General features: G+C 49.2%; 1 protein-coding gene across 1 annotated transcript in view; it reads left to right on the forward strand.

Annotated features, from left to right (window-relative positions):
* Positions 1–18616, forward strand: part of RALY (RALY heterogeneous nuclear ribonucleoprotein) — a 72918-nt gene that overhangs the window by 49597 nt on the left and 4705 nt on the right. Inside the window, exons 2-6 of the mRNA XM_026042501.1 lie at positions 6985–7249; positions 11474–11546; positions 17145–17192; positions 17280–17440; positions 17825–17938. Of these exons, the coding sequence (XP_025898286.1) occupies positions 6994–7249; positions 11474–11546; positions 17145–17192; positions 17280–17440; positions 17825–17938 (652 nt within the window). The 5' untranslated portion in view covers positions 6985–6993. The remainder of the gene's footprint in view (positions 1–6984; positions 7250–11473; positions 11547–17144; positions 17193–17279; positions 17441–17824; positions 17939–18616) is intronic.

The following is an 18616-nucleotide window of genomic DNA, read 5'->3' on the forward strand; positions in this document are numbered from 1 at the left end:
TCCTCCCTCGTATCTACCACAGTGTAAGCAAATGGTGAAAGGAATGTGCAGGTATTTGAGATAAAAGGAGGGAGGTGGTGGTGTAGTGCAGAACTGGGTTTTATCCTTTGCAAGAATATGAGAGATGGATAAGGCAGATGCCAATGCAGCTGTGTAGTGCAGACTTTCTTCAGGAAGTGAGTGGAGAGGTAGATTGACCAACTACCTTGGGGCTGTAATCTCCGTCACAAGCACTGGCCTGGGAAGGGCTGGCCGTGTGTGCCTGAAGAGCAGCTCTTGCAAAGTGCCGTTTTCTAGGTGCTATGGGAAGGAGACATTGGGATATATGTGTGTGTCACCCTGTTTTGGACCATCCTCATGGGTGCATATCCTCAGAGCAGCCTCGTGTCCACCTGGACCAGCACTGGTCCTTGCACAGCTTCTCAGGGTCTCTCTGCAGCTCGCCCGTCTCTTGAGATGCCTCTTCTTAACAATGCAGATTCCTGGTGCAAAGGGGAAAAGTTGGACTTGCTGAGTTGGGGAAACTTGTTGCTGAACGGAGCCAGGTACAGAATGAAAAACTGTGTTTGCCATTTGTGAACAACCCTGATAAGAGGGAAATAACAGCTGGGCCACATGCTGCCTTCATACTAAAACAGAGAGCTTTCTGCAAAGAGCAACTGGCAGCGGCTGGTGGGTTTTTTTTTCTTCTCCTTCTTCTTTGACAGTTCATCACTAAGACTAAGGCCTCTGGGGTTTCCAGACACCTGGCTCTCAATTAAACAGCTAATCTGTGAAGCAAGGCACTTAAAGCAGGGAGGAAAAATAGCTTATCAAGTCAACCAGCTCTGGCCTCAGGCTCCTACTGAATTGAAAATCAATATTTTTTAAGGGATTCCTGAACATTAGCGACAGCAGGGACCGCGATGCTGTTCCCAGGGGTGCTGCTGTGGGGAGGAGGAGCGCTCGTGGGGAAGTGACAGCCAGTGGCAGGGGATGTCCTCAGTACACACCAGGCGCTGAGCTGAGCCCGCAGGGCACTTACATCCCTTTTGATATGTTCAATTGGGCGTTAAATCCCCAGGGAGCTGGAGCTCAGGATCCAAGTTGAGCTGGGCTGCAGGACAGGGAAGGGAGAGCAGAAATCCCACCCAACATTAATGAGTCACCGTGGTCCTTGCAGGCAGGGAGACCCTCTGATGTTCTGAGGAGCAGCGCCATGGGACATGCTGTCTTCCCTATAGGAGAAAGGGGACCCAGCTCTATGAAGGAGCTTGCCAAGCCTGATCTCCTGTAACCTAACTTCATGATGAAGAATCATAGATTCATAAAATCCTTAAGGTTGGAAGGGACCTTTAGAGATCATCCAGTACATGCCTGTACATGCAGGATCACCTAGAACATGTGGCACCAGATTGTGTCCAAGCAGGTTTTGGAGACTCCACAACCTCTCTTGGCAGCCTGTTCCAGTGCTCTGTCACCCTCACTGTTCCTGCAGAACTTAAGATGCTTCAGTTTGTGGTTGTTTCCTCTAGTTTTATCAGTGGCCATCACTGAAAAGAGGCAGACCCCATCACTGCCTCCCTTGAGGTATTTACAGACACTGATCAGGTCCCCCCTCAGCCTCCTCTTCTCCAGGCTGAACAGGCCCAGCTCTCTCAGCCTTTGCTCCTAGGGCAGATGTTCCAGGCCTGTGCCTGTGTTAATGGTTTTTCTTCTTGGAATGTCAAGGTGTAGCCAGCAAGGTGTTGCAAGCTTGCATTGGTGCAGGAGGTGGAATGTGGTACACCATATATTGCCAGGGCAGTGTGAATTAAATTAACATGAGGATCACAGTAAGTTCAGAGTATCTTTCTGTTAAGAGGGTGCTGGAGGATTTGTCCCAGTACCATCCGCTCCAGCCCAGGGTCTGGATGCAAATCCTCTTTTATGTCCATTGAATCTTTCCCTAGAGAGAGATTTGCCCGGGTTTCTGCCAGCCCCTGAAGAGGCCAGTGAGGTGAGGAGCAGGGAGGAAAGGAAGTAAGCAAGAAAGAAGGGAAGGAAGGAGGGACTGGAGGGAGGGAGAGAAAGAGAGAAAGAAAGGAAAGAAAGGAAAGAGAAGGAAGGAAGGTGGGAAGGAAGTAGGAAAGGTAAGGAAGGACATGCAAGGAAATGAAAGGAAGCAAGGAAGGAAGAAAAAAGGGACCTAGACAGGTTGAAAAATTGGGCAGAGACCTCATGAGGCTCAACACAGGCAAATGCAGGGTCCTGCACTTGGGAAAGAATAACCTTGAGGTACCAGTACAGATTAGGGGTGGGGCTTTTGGAAGACAGATGTGTGGAGAGGGATTTGAGAGGTGTGCATGACAACAGGTTAAGCATGAGACAGCCATGTGCCCTTGTGGCCAAGAAGACCGAAAGGATGCTGGTCTGCATTAGGAGGAATGTTGCCAGCAGGTTCAGGGAGCTGATCGTGGCCCTCTACTCAGCTCTGGTAAGGCCACCCCTGGACTATTGTGTGCATAGATATTCTGGACTCTCCAGGACAAGAGGAACATTGAACTCCTAGAGAGGGTTCAGCATGGAACCACAAAGGTGATTAAGGGACTGGAACATGTATCTTAGGAGGAAAGATTAAGTGAACTGGGCCTGTTTTGCCTAGAGAAGAGTGAGGAGGGATCTTATCAACAGGTACAAATACTTGTGCCTGAGGATGTAAAGAGGATAGGGCCGAACTCTTCTCAGTGGTGGCCAGTGACAGGACAAGGATTAATGGGTATAAATGAAAATGTAGGAAGTTCCATCTCCATCTGAGGAAGAACTTGTTTATTGTTAGTGTGACAGAGCAGTGGAACAGGCAGCCCAGAGAGGTTGTGAGGTCTCCTTCTTTGGAGATCTTCAAAACCTACCTGGATGCTCCCTTGTGCCACATACACCAGGTGTTGCTGCTTGAGCAAGGGACATGGACTAGATGATCTCTAGAGGTCCCTTCCAACCTCAACCATTCTGTGTGATTCTGTGGGAAAAATGTGTTAACGTCCAAAAATCTCACCATGTTTTGGGGATTATTTGGGGTGACTGATTTTGGGCTCCTTTGTCACCAGAAGGTACCTGGTGCCAGATGGGTGGAAAGGGGCTTCCAGTTTAGTAGTGGTCTGGGCCACGGCTTTGGCCGCAGGTGGACACCTCCTCTCCTCCATTTCCATTCCTGAAAGCTGGGCTGATCATACTGATCTCTCTTATTTGCTCTTTGAGGTCGACAGATTAAGGTCTCCTTTCGTATGTTCATCTCTTTACATCCCGATGGCAAGTCTTAGCACTACTTGCATTTTGTCTTTCTTTTTCCCTTTTTCAACAGGCCTGGCTTGCTGCAGTCCTGGACTGGGTGTTGAAAGATAAATTAATAGCTGTGAAAATGGATCTGATAAGGACAGTCATAGTTATTAGACTGCTAATGTATAACCAGGGGTATGCGTCTTGGCTGTATATGTTTCTCTAATCAGACGTATCGCCAAAATTTCCTGCTCCAACTCAAACCAGGACTCCCACTGGTTTTTACATGGTTTATTAAAGGGGAGAGTGGCTCAAGAGGATGCTGTGCTTCGTAAGAATGCACTGGAGAGATGTATTTTTTCACCAGCAAGGAACAATAAGCTGCCACGGTTAATACCGCGCAGGATTTAATCTGTGTCCCGTGTGAAGTGCTCTGCTGGAATGCAATTAGATGAAGTATGAAATATTAATATGTGATGATTAAAATGTCCCTTCTTTCAGTTATTACAGTAAAGGGTCCGCTAAGTGATGTGATGTAAGTGATGGGGATAGGGAGAAATGCTGGCAGCTTGTACTGAAAAGGCAAAGCGTCTTCTGGCTCTGGGGAGCAGCGGGTTGCATGGGGAGTGCTGATGAGTGCTTGGCACCCACTTTCCAAGTACCCTATGCCACGTGTTTCATACACCCATGTGGGCCACTTCATCCCATGGGGGAGGTCCCTGCTGGCCCCCCGACTCTCACCAATCCGGGAGCACCTGCTGCCAAAGCCCCATTCCCGGGAGCATCCTCAGCCTGCGGCTCCTCCTCTGCCTGGGCAGGAGCCCATGGGCAGATGGCACTTGGCAAGCACCTTGGGCACACAGACAGCGAGGCCCTGTTGGCCTCCTCCCAAGCCTTTCCCAGTAGCATGGACATCATCTGGCAGGACCTGGAGGCAACCATATGGGTGCACAGTCAGGGTTGGGTGACAGTGGCCTCCTTTTTGGAGCTCCCCATGCTCAGAAAGCTCCCAGGGCTCCTGAGCTACCCAGGTAGCTCCTGAGCTACCCAGCCAGAGTAGTTCTCATGGGATTCCCACCCCTGCTGCCAGTTTCTGAACTGTACAAGAGGGACCTCATGGCTCGTCTTCATAGAAGGCCTTGAGAGACCAAAGCACCTGATGCAAAATGAGCACAGGATGCCTGGTGAAAGAGCACCAGGGTGGTCTGAATGTCCATTATGTCCTCTGCTCCCAAGGTGAAGCATTTCTTAGCCTTCAAACATTTCTTTTATCCTTAAAGCAAATGTGCAGCCTGGGCCAGGCCCATTGACACTGAGCAGAGCTGAGTCGCGCTGTACCTGTCGAGAGGGGCCAGCCCACCGAATTGTGGGGGAAACACACTGATTTCCACCCCACACTCTCTTCCTGCTAAATCCTCTTAACTCTCATCCCTCCTGCTCAGAGTTAAGGCGCTCAGCAGCTGATGCAGTTGGTATTTGCAGATGTAAGCAGCTGCTCAGAGATGGGAACGTTGGCAGATGTCACCATTCTCATCCTGCCAGAGGTTGGGGGGCCTGAGGTCTCCCTCAGCCAACATTTGAGAGAGCAGCAGCAAAACTCAGTGGGGGCTACAGAGGAGAGGAAGGGTAGGCTAAGAGACTGGCGTATATTTTAGTTTATTTGGTGCCACAGCCAAAAATCAAAATGCATGTCTTTGCCAGTGGAGTCCAGATCAGGGCACCTAAGGAGATAGTATTGCAGGGAAATCAGACTGGAGGCAGAGTGAGGCAAATGCTAGCAACAAGTCCTAAAGATGTACAGAGACATCCTGGCTGGTGCTCTTGGTGCCAGGCCAAGCCCTGCAGTGGGAGGCAGAGCTATCCCTGCCATGCAGACACTCCACGACCTCACGCACAGCCTCACGCGCACGACCAGCTGGTGCTTTCAAAAGGCAAATATCGCCAGGACCCTGCAGGTTTGGAGGCAACATGAGCCAGCTCTGCCCACACTGGCTCCAGCACCAAGGCAATGAGAGGAGAACATTCCTCTTGACTGTGTGCAGCCAACTGGCTTGGGAGATGGTACAGTTTGACCAACCTGATTGCTTCCTGTGAGGAAGTGATGACATCTTTGGCATCTGTGTTGACTTCAGGAAGACTTTTAGCACAGTCTCTCCAAGAGTATCCAGGCATCCGAATCAGGAATTCGCCATCTGGATGGGTGGCCTCCTGGAGCAATGAAAAACTAGCTGTCTGATTGGTTGTGATCGGGTCATCCAAGGGTTGTGCTAAGGACTCATTGTCTACCCAGCCTAACATAAAGAGAATTTGTCAGAGGATGTGAGGTGGGGGTGAGTGGGGCTGAAACATGGACAGCAGAAATGATTGAAGATTTGTATAAATGCTGGTAGGTATCAAAGAGGAAAAGACTGGGCATGCATCTCCTAAAGGGGAAGTGACCGGGCCAAGGAAGTCCGTGTGAAATGGCCTCATGTTGGCTATAGGCATCTAGAGATGCCTATAGTTTCAGTACTCTGAAACAAAAACTACAAAGAGAGTTAGTCCCTATCTGGAGTCTCTAGATGTAAGGTCAGCCGTCAGCATCATTGACCTGCAAAATCAGTGACACAGTGGGATGGATAGAAAAAGGATCAAGTCCAGGATTACCTGTGGTCAAGGCCACAGGCAGTGAGTGGTACCAGAGGCAAGCAGAGCGCTCCAAGACGTGGGGACAAGTCAGGGAAGGACCTGCACAGACACAGTCTGGTCAGCAGTTGAGATGGGTGGAGCTGCTGAAAATACCTGCTGCACCTCAGAGCTGACTTTTCCTGGGGAAATACCATGCAGTGCACAATAACGTGATCCCAAAGCATCCCCGGTGCTTCTGGAAAGAGGAAGGGAAATGAAATGGGTGTCTTTGGACACCTGTAATATTTGCTGCAACCACGATAGTGAGCAGCCTGATAGACAGCAAGGGTAGATTGAGTTTCACACAATTACCACCTCCGTTCCTTCCCATCCCTCATCTTCCAAAATGAAGCAAGGTTGGTACTTACAGCTCTGGAAAGTGCCTGGTAGCAGCTCACTACAGCATCTGGAGATTCCCAGGCTAACAGTGACATCTCCCGTTGGCAGGAAATGCAGCTAGGAGCTAGCACACCCAGTCCTGGCAGGAGCGAGCGGTGCAAACCTCGGGAAGCCTCCTTCTGCACACAGGGCACCTTGCCACCCAGATCGCGTTTGCATTCAGAAAAATATCCAGACCCTCTGCAGCTGCGAGGGCAGATCTGCAGGGAGCAGCCGGTGCTTGCAGCCAGTGAGAGCTGGCCTGTGCTGAAAGGTGCTCCAGGCGAAATGTCCTGAGAGACGAGCATGGAGGAAAGTGCTGCATGCAGGCTGATTTAAAAAAATAATTAGTCCTCGAATTGTAATTAGTTATAGACTGGAAAAAGTTTTCCTTAAATTGTATCAAAGCTTTATTTAGAAGTAAAATTGATTTAAATCATGTTTTGCTCCCTAAGAGCAACCAGGTTACATGCAGAGCATAAGAAGCTGATAAATGCAACATTTCTGGCAAGCTTTGCCCTGGCCAGGTGAGAGTTCCCTCCCCAGCACGTACAGGGTCTCCAGAGACAGGATCCACCAGCTGTGACTGACTACGCTGAGGAGGTGGTTCTCGTGCTGCAGGCTTGTTGGGCATGATCATCACTCCTTTTTGCAAGATTCTAGTAACTCCCTTATGCCATTTCCTGACTCTCTCGCCTTTTTCAGGTGTTCAAGATGTCATTGAAGGTGCAGACAAGTAACATCACGAACAAGAACGATCCCAAGTCCATCAACTCCAGAGTCTTCATTGGCAACCTCAACACAGCCGTGGTCAAGAAGTCAGATGTGGAGACCATTTTCTCCAAGTACGGCCGAGTGGTGGGCTGCTCCGTTCACAAGGGCTACGCCTTCGTGCAGTACTCCAACGAGAGGCACGCGCGTGCCGCTGTGCTGGGCGAGAATGGGCGCGTGCTTGCTGGCCAGACTCTGGGTAAGTCTTCCACTAGCCATTTTTGGTGTCAGGGAGCAGCAAAGGCTGGCTGCTTCCCAAGGAATCTTGAACTGGGAGCTAGGAGCTGAGTGTGCTCCGGTGACCAGGATGGCAGAAGCCTCACCAGCCAGGACCTAGCCCCCAAATGAGACAAGTTGGGCAGACCCAAAGATGATAATCAGGTTAAACCAAGAGCCCAGATCATCAGGCAAGTCCATGGTGTTGAGGCAGATCTGAAGTAAAGCACTAAGTCAGTCCTCAACTCAGGTCCAGTTATGGCTGGGCAGGTCCATAGTGACAGCACAGGTCTGAGGTCAAGCCAGGAGGTCAATCTGTAGTTCAGGGTCCGAGTCTGGATCAATAGGGTCAATATGGGTATAGGCAATGGGTATAGGCATCAATTTGGGTATAGGCAATGGGTACAGTAGAGCTGGAAAGCAGCAGTCTTGCAGCATAATTTAGACAAGGGCTGAGTGTCCAAACCAGAGCTTAAATGGGGCTCCTGGGCAGGGGTCCCAGGGAAGGCTAATCAAGGTCAGTAAATCCTATTACTGCCCTGACATTAGGCCCTCAAATTATGATTATGGGCTGTGATTGTAGGAGCTAAAACACAAGAATCTTGATTGATCACATTTTCTTGCTTAGAGCTCTGGTAGGAATGGAAAGGCTGGGAAAACATTTCCTGGTTCCCTTTCTGCACAGGACCAGGAGTTTCTGAGTTTTGAGGTCCCTAGCCACACTCATTTGCTTAGTTACTGATCTTATTGTTCCTGGCATGGTCCTAGCATCTACATAACATGCCAGCGTAAACAATCTAGCAGGGAGTTTGCATGGAGGAAAACAGATGTGCCTAAATTAACCATGTGTCATTAGTATTCATGCATGTTAGCTCCAATGGCTGGATTATGCCATTTAAAAGTCACTGGAGCTTGAAGATATGTTAATTCTATTGATATTATTGTAACATTAAAAGCCCCACTGCATTTTGGGCCCCTTCAGGCTCTGTAGCACGAGATGTGCACTGCTATGAATCTTATAGTCTAAACAGCAAAGGGGAGGATGGCTTCTGGTCTTCAATGTTTCTCCTTCTGCTTCTGGTCGTAGAGGAGATCACAAGGATAGCATGAGATGAGAGCCTCGATTTCTTTTTTTCCCATGTCAGTGCCCTGGAGGGTATACTGCAGTGCTGCTTGAACTTTGTAGAAGCACTGGGAGCTTAAGATAAAAACCCTGCATTGAAGTAATTGTCAGAAAGTGGTGTTTGTACTCTTCATTTCAAGGTGCTTGGAATAAAACGACAGCAGCTCATCATCTGTAGGGCTTCCCTGGAAGACATACGTCATCTCATCCTTTTTTCACCATTCAAAAATAAGTGTGCAGTTATGAGGGATCACCTAGACATGCTGTGCAGTCAGCAGAGCTGGACACCTCTGGGGGTGAGTGCTCAGCCTGGGATGGAGGTGCTCACCTTACCCTTTACCCATCAAGATAGACTGTAGTCTACCTCAAAGTATCTCTGACTAACTTTGCCCAACTGATGTTAAAAGAGATGACTTCTTCCCACTCCCTCCAAGTAGGTGAAAGGCTCTGGTCTACCACTGCTGTGTGATAAAAAATAACAAACAAAACCACCCCAGCTCTTCCCAGCTGCATCCTTCTTCTGCAGATTGCTCTGAAGGGTCACATGCTGAGAAGCTGTTGTCAACCAGCTCTAAGCTGAGAATTGGAACTGAAGGCAGCACTTTTAATGAAAAATTGTTGCTTGTCAGCCTGCTGCAGACATTGGTCATTGGACACCCAGCAAAGAGATTTGCAGCCCATTCCCACTCTGCTCTGGCACAGCAGTCTGGAACACGAAGTTAAATCTAGCTGTGGTCTTTCAGACAGGATACTGCTTCCATCAACAGCTTATTCCAGCACCAGAAACTCTTTTACACTTCCCTTCATCACAAAGCAAAGTTGAAGGCACAGGGCGCCAGGGTGAAGTGCACTCTACCAGTGTTGCTTCTAGTCCAGATGTTGCCCACATGTTCACACAGCGCATAGACATGATGAACAAGACCTTAGGGAAGAAAGGCGTTCATGCAGACACTGCAGAAAGATACTACAGACTCAGCTGAGAAACAGGCACTTTGCTGAGGAGAGGTGGCTAGGAAAGGCTGACCTGATAGGAACTTCTGATGCTCTCCTCAGTTGAGCCATAGGAACCTCTTGTGGCTGTGAGCATGTTCCCCTTGCAAGAGAATCTGGTGGAGAGGAGGAGATGAAAATACCTACCAGTGTGGTTAGAAGACATCTCTGCACCAAACAAGCCAACAGAGAACTGCTAGCGGAAAGTCACCACCAAAAGGAGAGGTCACAGCCATGCGGCCGTGCTCCTGGGGAGAGGATGGAGGGTGTCAGAGGACATAGAAGATATGCTGCTGAAGAGGACATGCTTGGCTCTGTTCAGAGGCAGAGTTCAGAGAGGTGGGGGACTCCAAGCTGATGGCAAAATTTCCCATTCCCAGGCAGGCAGTGGAAGCTGCTTTCTGCCATGGCAGGAATGTTTTCATCTTCAGCTTTAACATGCCAATTCGATCTGAAATGTCAAGCTTCCAGAACAGGTTCTGAATTTGAGCCTCATCTGCAGGTTGCAAATGTTTGATCCTCTAGGCTTCCTGGAAGGGCTGGCCAGAGCAAACATCTGTTTCCAGCTCCAGGAACTTAAGCATGATGGAATGCAACCAGGTATTCCTTTGGAAGAATAGACGTTGCAGGAAGGTTCCAGTGCTCTTCAGTGGCAGCGAGATGAAATCCAGCAATAATCCGCCCCTGCTGCCTCTGCTAGGCAATGGACATCTTCCTGATTTCACGTGGCCAAAGATGCCTGGATGAGAAGGAGAGATACAGCCATGGGGTGGGCAACATGGGCCAGTGACAGCTACAGAGAGGCCAGATGAAAAGGAGTCGAAGGAGAGCAGTGATGCAGCAGGGGAAGCCAGATTGTCACTGAGATGCAAAATCTGTGCAGGCTGACGTGCGTGCTGAGCTCCTGTCTCTCTTTATTCAGTATCAAGGGAATCCTGAGGGAATCTAACTGTGCATCACTGCTGTAAGTTGAAAGTACAAATTTCTGGTCTGACTGCATGCACCGACGAAGGCTCCATTTGTCTAGTGATGCATACCAGCAAATTGAGCTAATTGGTGTCGTTATCCCCCATTGGTCTTTCATTGCATCTCCCTCCAAGGGTGTTAAGCAGCAGGGTGCTGCCATTAGCTCTCCATTTTGCAAGAAAAGTGACTGACAGCCCATGAGAAGCCCCTGGTAGCCAAAGGGGCTCACAACGGGGAACCTGAAGCTGAGCGAGGATGTGTTGCGGGGTGCACCAAGGAAGCACTTGCTACCTTCCTTGCTCACAGCACAGTCATGAGCAAAACAACCCTTTCTGAGTCGGCTCCAGCCAACTCAGACAGGTCCCAATATACTCAGTAGACACACGGACAGCAGTTGTCCACAGGCCTGGCCTGCCCTGTACTCATATGTGTCTGTTCGACCCTTTGGGTTGGACACACCTGTACCATTGAGTATCAGCAGCAAAGAACATTTATTTACATGGAAAAAGACTGAAGAACAAAAGTTTGGGTCTGATAAGCCAGGAGAGACTTGCTTGCTCCCTGGCCAAGAAGCTCTGAGGGAGCGAGGACTCATGTTCCTCTGCTCCTCTCTGAGCTCCGCAGACATCCTTAAATTATCCATACTGTTTCTTCTCACATTGAAAGCACATTTAACACTGAGGCAGCAGAGCCAGTTTCCTCAGCAGACTAGAGAAGCTCACTCTCACCTTCCCTGCGAGAAGATCTACCTCCAGGATCAGCTCAGGTGGCTGCAGATGTGTCTGCACCCAGTGCAGCTTTTAGCCCAGCCAAATCGAAGCGGTGCCCAGGTGATTTATGCTTAAAATTCATTTTATTCTGCAAGGAACAAGGGATAAATTGTAATTGCCAGTTAGCAGCATCCAGCAATTTTATATATGATCAGTGTCTTATCACAACCACACCGAATTCCCCTGAGAAGCCAGACCTGAAGTGGTCATCTTGTGTACGTGGGTTAAGACACATGCAAGGCATTCGCCTTGAAAATAATGGTTAGTAGCTCTGCAAAGGAAGAGGAAGAGGCCAGCCAAGAGTAAGAACTGCCTTGATCCAAAGCTGTGCTGATCGCTGCATTTTCATTCATTGCAGATATCAACATGGCCGGGGAACCTAAGCCAAATAGACCAAAAGGGCTGAAGAGAGCAGCCTCGGCATTGTACAGGTAGGTCTTTGCTGTGTACCCTCCCCTGCAGCCACGTCTCGAGGCTGACGTTTCCCACTCATCATGTTGATGCTTCCGAGTCCTGGCACTTCCCTCGGAATGCCCCGGGCTGCTGCTGCTCAATGAGCTCTGCCTCCAGGAGTCTTTTATGCTTGCTGGGCTGAGGGGAGAAGAGCCAGTGAGAGCAGAGCCAGGGCTTGGCCAGAGCTTGGAGACATTGGGCAAAGACGCAGGAGAATGGGGCAAGAAATAGCAGACTCCAAACCATGGTTTTTCACCTGCAGAAAAAAAAGAAATCCAAGACAAGGGAAGTCTCAGCTTCCCACCTGCCTCTTCTTCTAAGTATCTTCCTTACGGCCCAAGTTTCAAAGGAAGATCATTAAAAAGGGAAGTCAGCAAAGAAGAAGCGTGTGGCTTGACCGTGCACAGGGTTTCTGCTGCCACCAGCCTGCGGCATGATGGGGAGGTCACGGAAGCAGCCGCCTGCCCAATGGTTCTGCCCTTAATAGAGAGGGAACAGCTCCCAGTGAGCCAGCCAGACGCGGAGGGCAGGAGGTGCTGCGACGTTACAGCACATCATTGCTTTCCCAAAGAGAAACCTCAGCATCCAGGGAAATGTTATGGCTGTGAGTGATGGAGGAGCGTTTCTTACCTTGTAACCAAGGAGGTAACAGGTTATTGCTTGGCTCTTATCTCTTTATGGGGACTAGATTTATGAGCCAGTGTGTGTAAACTCGTTCCCCAGCGAAGCACCTGTGTGTGCCTCCCCGCAGCACCACAGATACATGCAGGGACTGCCCCAGAGAGCTCAGTCAACAGTCCAGGATGTCACATATACCTCGCACTACTTAAAAGTTGCCCAAGGAGACTCACTGAAGTTTTAATTCAGCTTGCTGCATGAGCAGAGTTTGGCCCCCTGGATTTGCATGGGATGCAAGGCAGGGAGAAATATCCACACTGATATATGGAAACAGAGAAGACTTTTAATCCTTTAATCTTAATCTTTTCATTTATATGTACACATACTATTTACACAGTGTGGGTAGTTTATAGCACAAATCAATTTGTTCCGTGCAGCCAGGCATTAAAGACTCCTGCGTTGCCAGCATTTTCTCATGGTCCACGCCTTGGTCTCTAACCCACTCCTGTTGTAATGACTATTATCTCAGACTCTGAGAGAGAGAGAAATGTTTACTACCTCTTGCAAATACAGTTATGTTAAAATACAGGCCAGAGAGTTATCCTGCTCTAATTTTCAGCAGTATTTTGTGCTGGATAGCTGACAGATTTAAACTTTGCCATCTGGACTAGGAAAAACCCAGGGATGCCAGGTTAAAAAATCTATAAAAGCTATGGTTATAGCTTTTTCTAACCATAATATATTTTTTAAATGTTAGACTTCCAAATTGCAACCTATAGCTTTTAGAAATACTGTGTTGAGCACATTACCTCCTTAGGGGCCAGGGTTTATTTTGTCTCAACATGAGAGAGACTTGTGTATTGAAGAGAAGAGATCTCTCCTTTGGGTTCAGAAGAATCAAAAATCCAGACAATTTCCCTTGATCCACCAGCCCAGGTGTGTGTTTGGGTGCTTGAAATTTAATAGAAATCCCGTGGGATTTGGCTTCCCCTCTGCCACCAGTAGGTAAAACGTGGACAGGCTTCTACCAGCACAAGTTCTCCTTCTGTAGGAGCCAGACCTTCAGTTTCCATAAATCCTTACGGCCTCGATCTGCCTCCAGGGCTCCCTCCCACTCTCTGCAGCATTTGCCTGAGCAGCTCTTTGCACACAAGCTCCCACGTCTCCGTGCTGCTCCCAACAGGCTGCAAGTGGGATGAGGGGGGATCCTGGGCCACTCTGCAGGATGCAGACGTGCCTGGGAACGCCGCCAGTGAGGCACTGAGGCCAGCTGACAATAAACCTGTGTTCTGGCCGTGCCTTCCAGGTGTTTGTGTGCGGTGTCACAAAAGCCCCTGGCAAGCACTCTCTTTCCTGGGCTGTCAGGACTGCAGTCCCTTTGGTCCCTGCGGCCCTGCTGGGTCTGCTGCTTGCCCTGGGCTGTGGTGAGGAGCCAGCTCTGCCCCAGGAGATGCTGTAGTGCTGTGAGCACAGCATTTGTATGGGACCTTTGGAGGCAAAAAGCTGCACCCTTCTGAGTGTTGTTGGTGCTGGGCTTGCTCTGCTGCTGTAGGGACTTCTTCATCGAGCTTTGAGACAGCCTAAGCTGGGTCTGCAAGAGCAACAAAGTACCTCACCCCAGCTCAGTGAGCCAAAGAACCATGAAATGGTGATAGACACAAACTGCCACTGGCTTATTTTCGTAGCCTGTAGGCACAGGAGAAAGGTCTCCTTTTGGCTCTGCTGGCATTCACATCCCTGGTTATACCCATTCCTTTCGCTACCAGGAGTTGGTGTTGAACCTTCTCCAAAGAGCAGCTCCGCGCATCCCATGGCTGCAGAGCAATGCCAGGGGCAACAACATCCCCATGAGCCCAGGGCCAAATACCCACCAACAGGGCTTAGAAACAGCCACAGAGAAGAGCAACAATGGCACCTGCTGCTGGACCCAACACGGACAGTAGAGATTTGGGCACCCTCCCAGCCCACAGCAGCTTCTGTGGAGCCCTAGAGCCTTGAAAATGCCCCTTTCCCTTCCCACATCTCTCTCCCAGCTTCCATTTACTTTAGCGAAAGAATCTCCCACCAGACGTGCAGGATTTTCAAAGCTTCCCCATTTAATCAGTGCCAGATGTTGCAAGTAGCTTTGCAGCTGATACTATTTCTACTGCTGCAATCATTAAGACTGTGCGACCGTTAATAGAAGGATGCAACCTGAGAGCAACCTGTCATTCATGATTATCAATACAGGGCCATCAGCCAGGTAATTAAAAGCATCACCACTCAGATTTACATCTGTGCTTCAGGTGCATACTCCAAAGTGGCAACTTCCCTCCTGCAAATATAATGGAAGTGCACCACATTGAAACAATTTGCCCTTCTATCCCTAATGTGTTGGTTTTGAACTTTGATGAGTCATTAGAAACAATGTGATTTAATTATTAAAGAGAAATGGCACAGAAGAAACATCAGGAGTTGGAGGCAGCATGCTACCTGACGCAGCCTTACAGCCGCATGCTGGCTCGCTCTTTAATTGTCCCTGGTTTATTGTTAAAGGCCACAGTGTCACCAACTGATTGAAGAATGGCCAAAATTATCCCTCCACACATAGTAAGCCCTGCCAGGTCACTGAAAAATGACCCGTCAGTTTTGATGAGGTTTGTCTTACATGCAGTAAAATCATCAGGTGCACAATTTCTAGATAAATCACTGCAGCTGAGGCAATAGCAGCAAGGCTCTGTGTTGCCCCTTTCGAAGTTACAGAGAGGTTTTTTTGTTTAGTCTGGATGGATTAAAAAAAAAAGAGAAATCACCTCTTCAGTACAGCTCACAACTTATTTGCAATGTCTACCTCTGAATGTAATGAATGCTAACCTGGATCTGCCTCTTTCTTTCCATCTGTTTATAGGCTCCATGAGATGAGTCTCACCACATTTGGAAAGTCAGACCCAGGTCCCCAGGACACTTAAGCACCTACATCCATTTGAAATGGGATGCTGAGTGTCTCAAGTCCCCTGGGCTCCAGAACCAGAGCCAGAGCATCTCCCAACTCCCTTGCTTTTCGCCCACACCAGGTTGCAGAGGTTCTTGCGCCAGCCCCCATCCTGAAGATCAGACACGCTGTGACCTAACTCTCTGTGGCAGCTGTAAATAACAAGAGGCAAAATTGTGCCAATGGTGATTTGCAGCAGCAAAATGCAAGGCTTTCTGGTGCTGCTCATCCATTCCCTAGATGACTCCTGCTGCATTTGCTGGGTTTATTGGCCACTTAACATACCAAAATGGTGTTTCAGCAAGTCCTAAAATAGTCTTAAAAATCATAAATATATATGTCTTAGCTTTTTGATACACATATACACTCACCCATCTGGGCCAGGATGGCCCCAGCAGGGTGACTAAGACAAGAAGAAAGGCACAAGAGTGTTTCAGATGTTGGCAGATGCCTCCAAGCCATAGTAAGCTTCCCTAGCAGGAGAAGAGACCGATGACAAGTGGCAGCCCAGGGACAAGTTTCTGTGGTGAATGGAGATGCTGCATCTTCACAGGCAGCATCCATGAACTGTACAGAGAGGTTACTGCTGCTTTTTCCTGTCAACGGACCCCAAGAACTTCTGTTCCATGGCATTGCTAGAGCCAGCCAGCAGCATTTCACCAAATGCTGACAGAAATAAGAAATATTACAAAATTGCAGCAATTTCATTTAAGTTGCATCTAAAGGGAGAAAAGAGGTAGTCTGACAATGTAGATGCAGGCTGTTTCAATTTTCTTTTCAAGTGCCTTCCTATTTTGATTGTATTCTGTGTTTATTGGATTCGAGTAGAATTGGAGTCAAACATTCTTGGTGATCAAGATTGATTGGAAGGCTGAGGGGAGTTATTTTTCTTGAAGATTTTCTATATTTCCGAGTTTCCTACCAGGTCAGAATGAAAATCAAGCTACCAGTCTTGAAATATCTCCCTGAAAATTTTCCACTTTCGATGCTGCCTTGTGTGCTATATGAACATGGTAGTTACATTGCAGCAAGACTTGCTGTGGTGAGAATTAACTTCCCCTTTCAGATGAGAAAGCCATGTAAGAAAATAAATGCAGATGATGCTATCTGGGATATTGGAATAGTCATTTCTCATCTCTGAGGCCAGCAGACCCATTGGTTAAGTCAGAAGAGGATGAGAGGATGCTAGAGATGAGAAAGGGAAAACCAGTATCAGAAAGCAGCAAGATGCTGGACCTAAATATGTGTTGCAAAGACGAGTACCAGCATAAGCATCTTGGGTGATTACTTGAATTTCTGGTCAAAACTACATTTCTTGTCTGCTGCCCTGGCCACGCTCCTCTTCGTCACTTCTTGCTTAAGCTGCAGGACAGCAAATTCATGTCTCTCTTTTTATTGATTCAGACTTAATGCTTGAGCCCTCATTCTGTAACACCATGTCCCTAATGATGGGGTATCAGTCAGCACCAGGATGACCACTTCTTCGAACACCCACTGCACTCGTGTTTTTTCTCTTGCTTTGCAAGAAGCCTGCTGCAGCAATGGCAAGAGCAGGGTTGGGTCTTCAGGGCATGGTGGAAGTGAGAAAACCAGGGGCTGAAACGTAATCATAGAATCACAGAATGCTTCAGGCTGGAAGGGACCTCAGAGGTCACCCAGTGCAACCCCCTGCACACGCAGGGTCACCCAGAGCACGGGGCACAGGGCTGCGGCCAAGCGGGTTTGAAACATCTCCAGAGCAGGAGACTCCACAACCTCTCTGGGCAGCCTGTGCCAGGGCTCTGGCACCCTCACTGTCTAGAAATGTTTCCTTAAGTTCCTGTGGAACTTTTGGTGCCTCAATGAAAGACGCCAAAACAGGACATGGACAGGGTATCAGGAGGAGAAGGGAGGCACTAAACCTCTGAATACAACAGCTATTAAATTCACCCTCTGCATCCTCTTCTTCTCCGTGGTCACTAACCAGCCCTGTCCTTTGTCCCTGCAGCGGCTACGACTTCGACTACGACTATTACAGAGATGACTTCTACGACAGGTAAGCAGGGGAGGCAGCGGCCTGGCGGGCCCTGCTTGGCCTGGCGCAGCCCCCTGGTGCTTCATCTCGCTGCCCATCCCCGCACAGGCTCTTCGAGTACCGGGGCCGCGTGTCGCCGGTGCCGCGGGTGGTCCCCGTGAAGAGGCCCCGGGTCACCATCCCGCTCGTGCGGCGTGTGAAGGCCACGCTGCCCGTCAAGCTCTTCGCCAGGTCGGCCGCCATTGCCAACAGCTCGGCCAAGCTCAAGTGTGAGTATGTGCGAGCGGGGGCCCCAGTGTGACCCACATGTCCCCTGGCCAGCGAGGGGGTTTGGGTCAGCAGGAGGGCGGAGGCTGAATGATCAGGGGCCTCCGAGTGGTGGATACAGCAGGTCCCCAGCACCGTCCAGGCTGTCCTGCCAGGCAGCCAAGAGGAGACAGCCCCGTCCTCCAAGACCCCCAAAGGGCTCTGCCCAGTGTGCCGAGGTCAAAATCCCCCCATCTCCAGCTTTGGAGATTTCTGTAGCACAGCTATGGCCACGAGGGCCAAGCATTCATGGTGGCTATGACCAACATCTTGCTCACAGCAACATCCCTAATGCATAAGATGGACAAGTAGAGTAAAGTACCTCTCTTTCCTTCTTCTGTTCCAAGTGAAATGCAGCGAACTGCAAACGATCAAAACCGAACTGACCCAGATCAAATCCAACATCGACGCTCTTCTGGGCAGACTGGAGCAGATTGCTGAAGAACAGAAAGTGTCCACAGGTTTGTTGGCTGTGTCTGAAGATCCCACGGCTGGTCGGGAAAGGGCCAGGAGCTGCAGCTCAGGGAAGACTGAGCACCTCGTTTGGGTGGCCAGGCCGGTCTCCACAGCGTAGTGGCTCCTAACATCCACAGCTTAGTGGCTCCTAACAGTCAGAAGGCTCTGCCTTCATGGCACCCACACCAGCTCTTGCTAGGGAGGCCCCTCAGCCCCTGCACAAGATGTTTCTGCAGCACCAAAGAGGAGGAACGACTTCTATAGCAAACACCAAGATGCACGTCCCTGCCTCAAGGAGTTCAAAGTCTGCTAGTCTGCTCAGCAGCAGATTCCTGGTTACGAGCCCCCAGTTGCTTTCTGCAGGGTGGGAGAGGGAATGTCCTTCTTTTCCTGAAATGGAAATGAGAAGCTGAAAACTTTTCTGGATTTTATATGCCAGCAGTAGGCTACGTTGCAGTTCGTTTTCATGCATGGTTCGTTTTCGGCCCATGAGGGAATTTAAACAGAAGGGGAAAATGGGCTACAAATATTAGACTAACTGGAAACATCACTGCAAAAAAAAAAAAAAGCCACACAACGCGTGTTGCCATGTAGACAGGCTGCCAAAATTCAATCCTACAAATTATAGAAATAGATTTAAAATTAGTGACATATACTGTATTTTTCATACTCACCCCAAAGGC

Source organism: Nothoprocta perdicaria, unplaced genomic scaffold, assembly GCF_003342845.1.
Source record: "Nothoprocta perdicaria isolate Ctin4 unplaced genomic scaffold, notPer1 scaffold_305, whole genome shotgun sequence".
Lineage (NCBI taxonomy): Eukaryota > Metazoa > Chordata > Aves > Tinamiformes > Tinamidae > Nothoprocta > Nothoprocta perdicaria.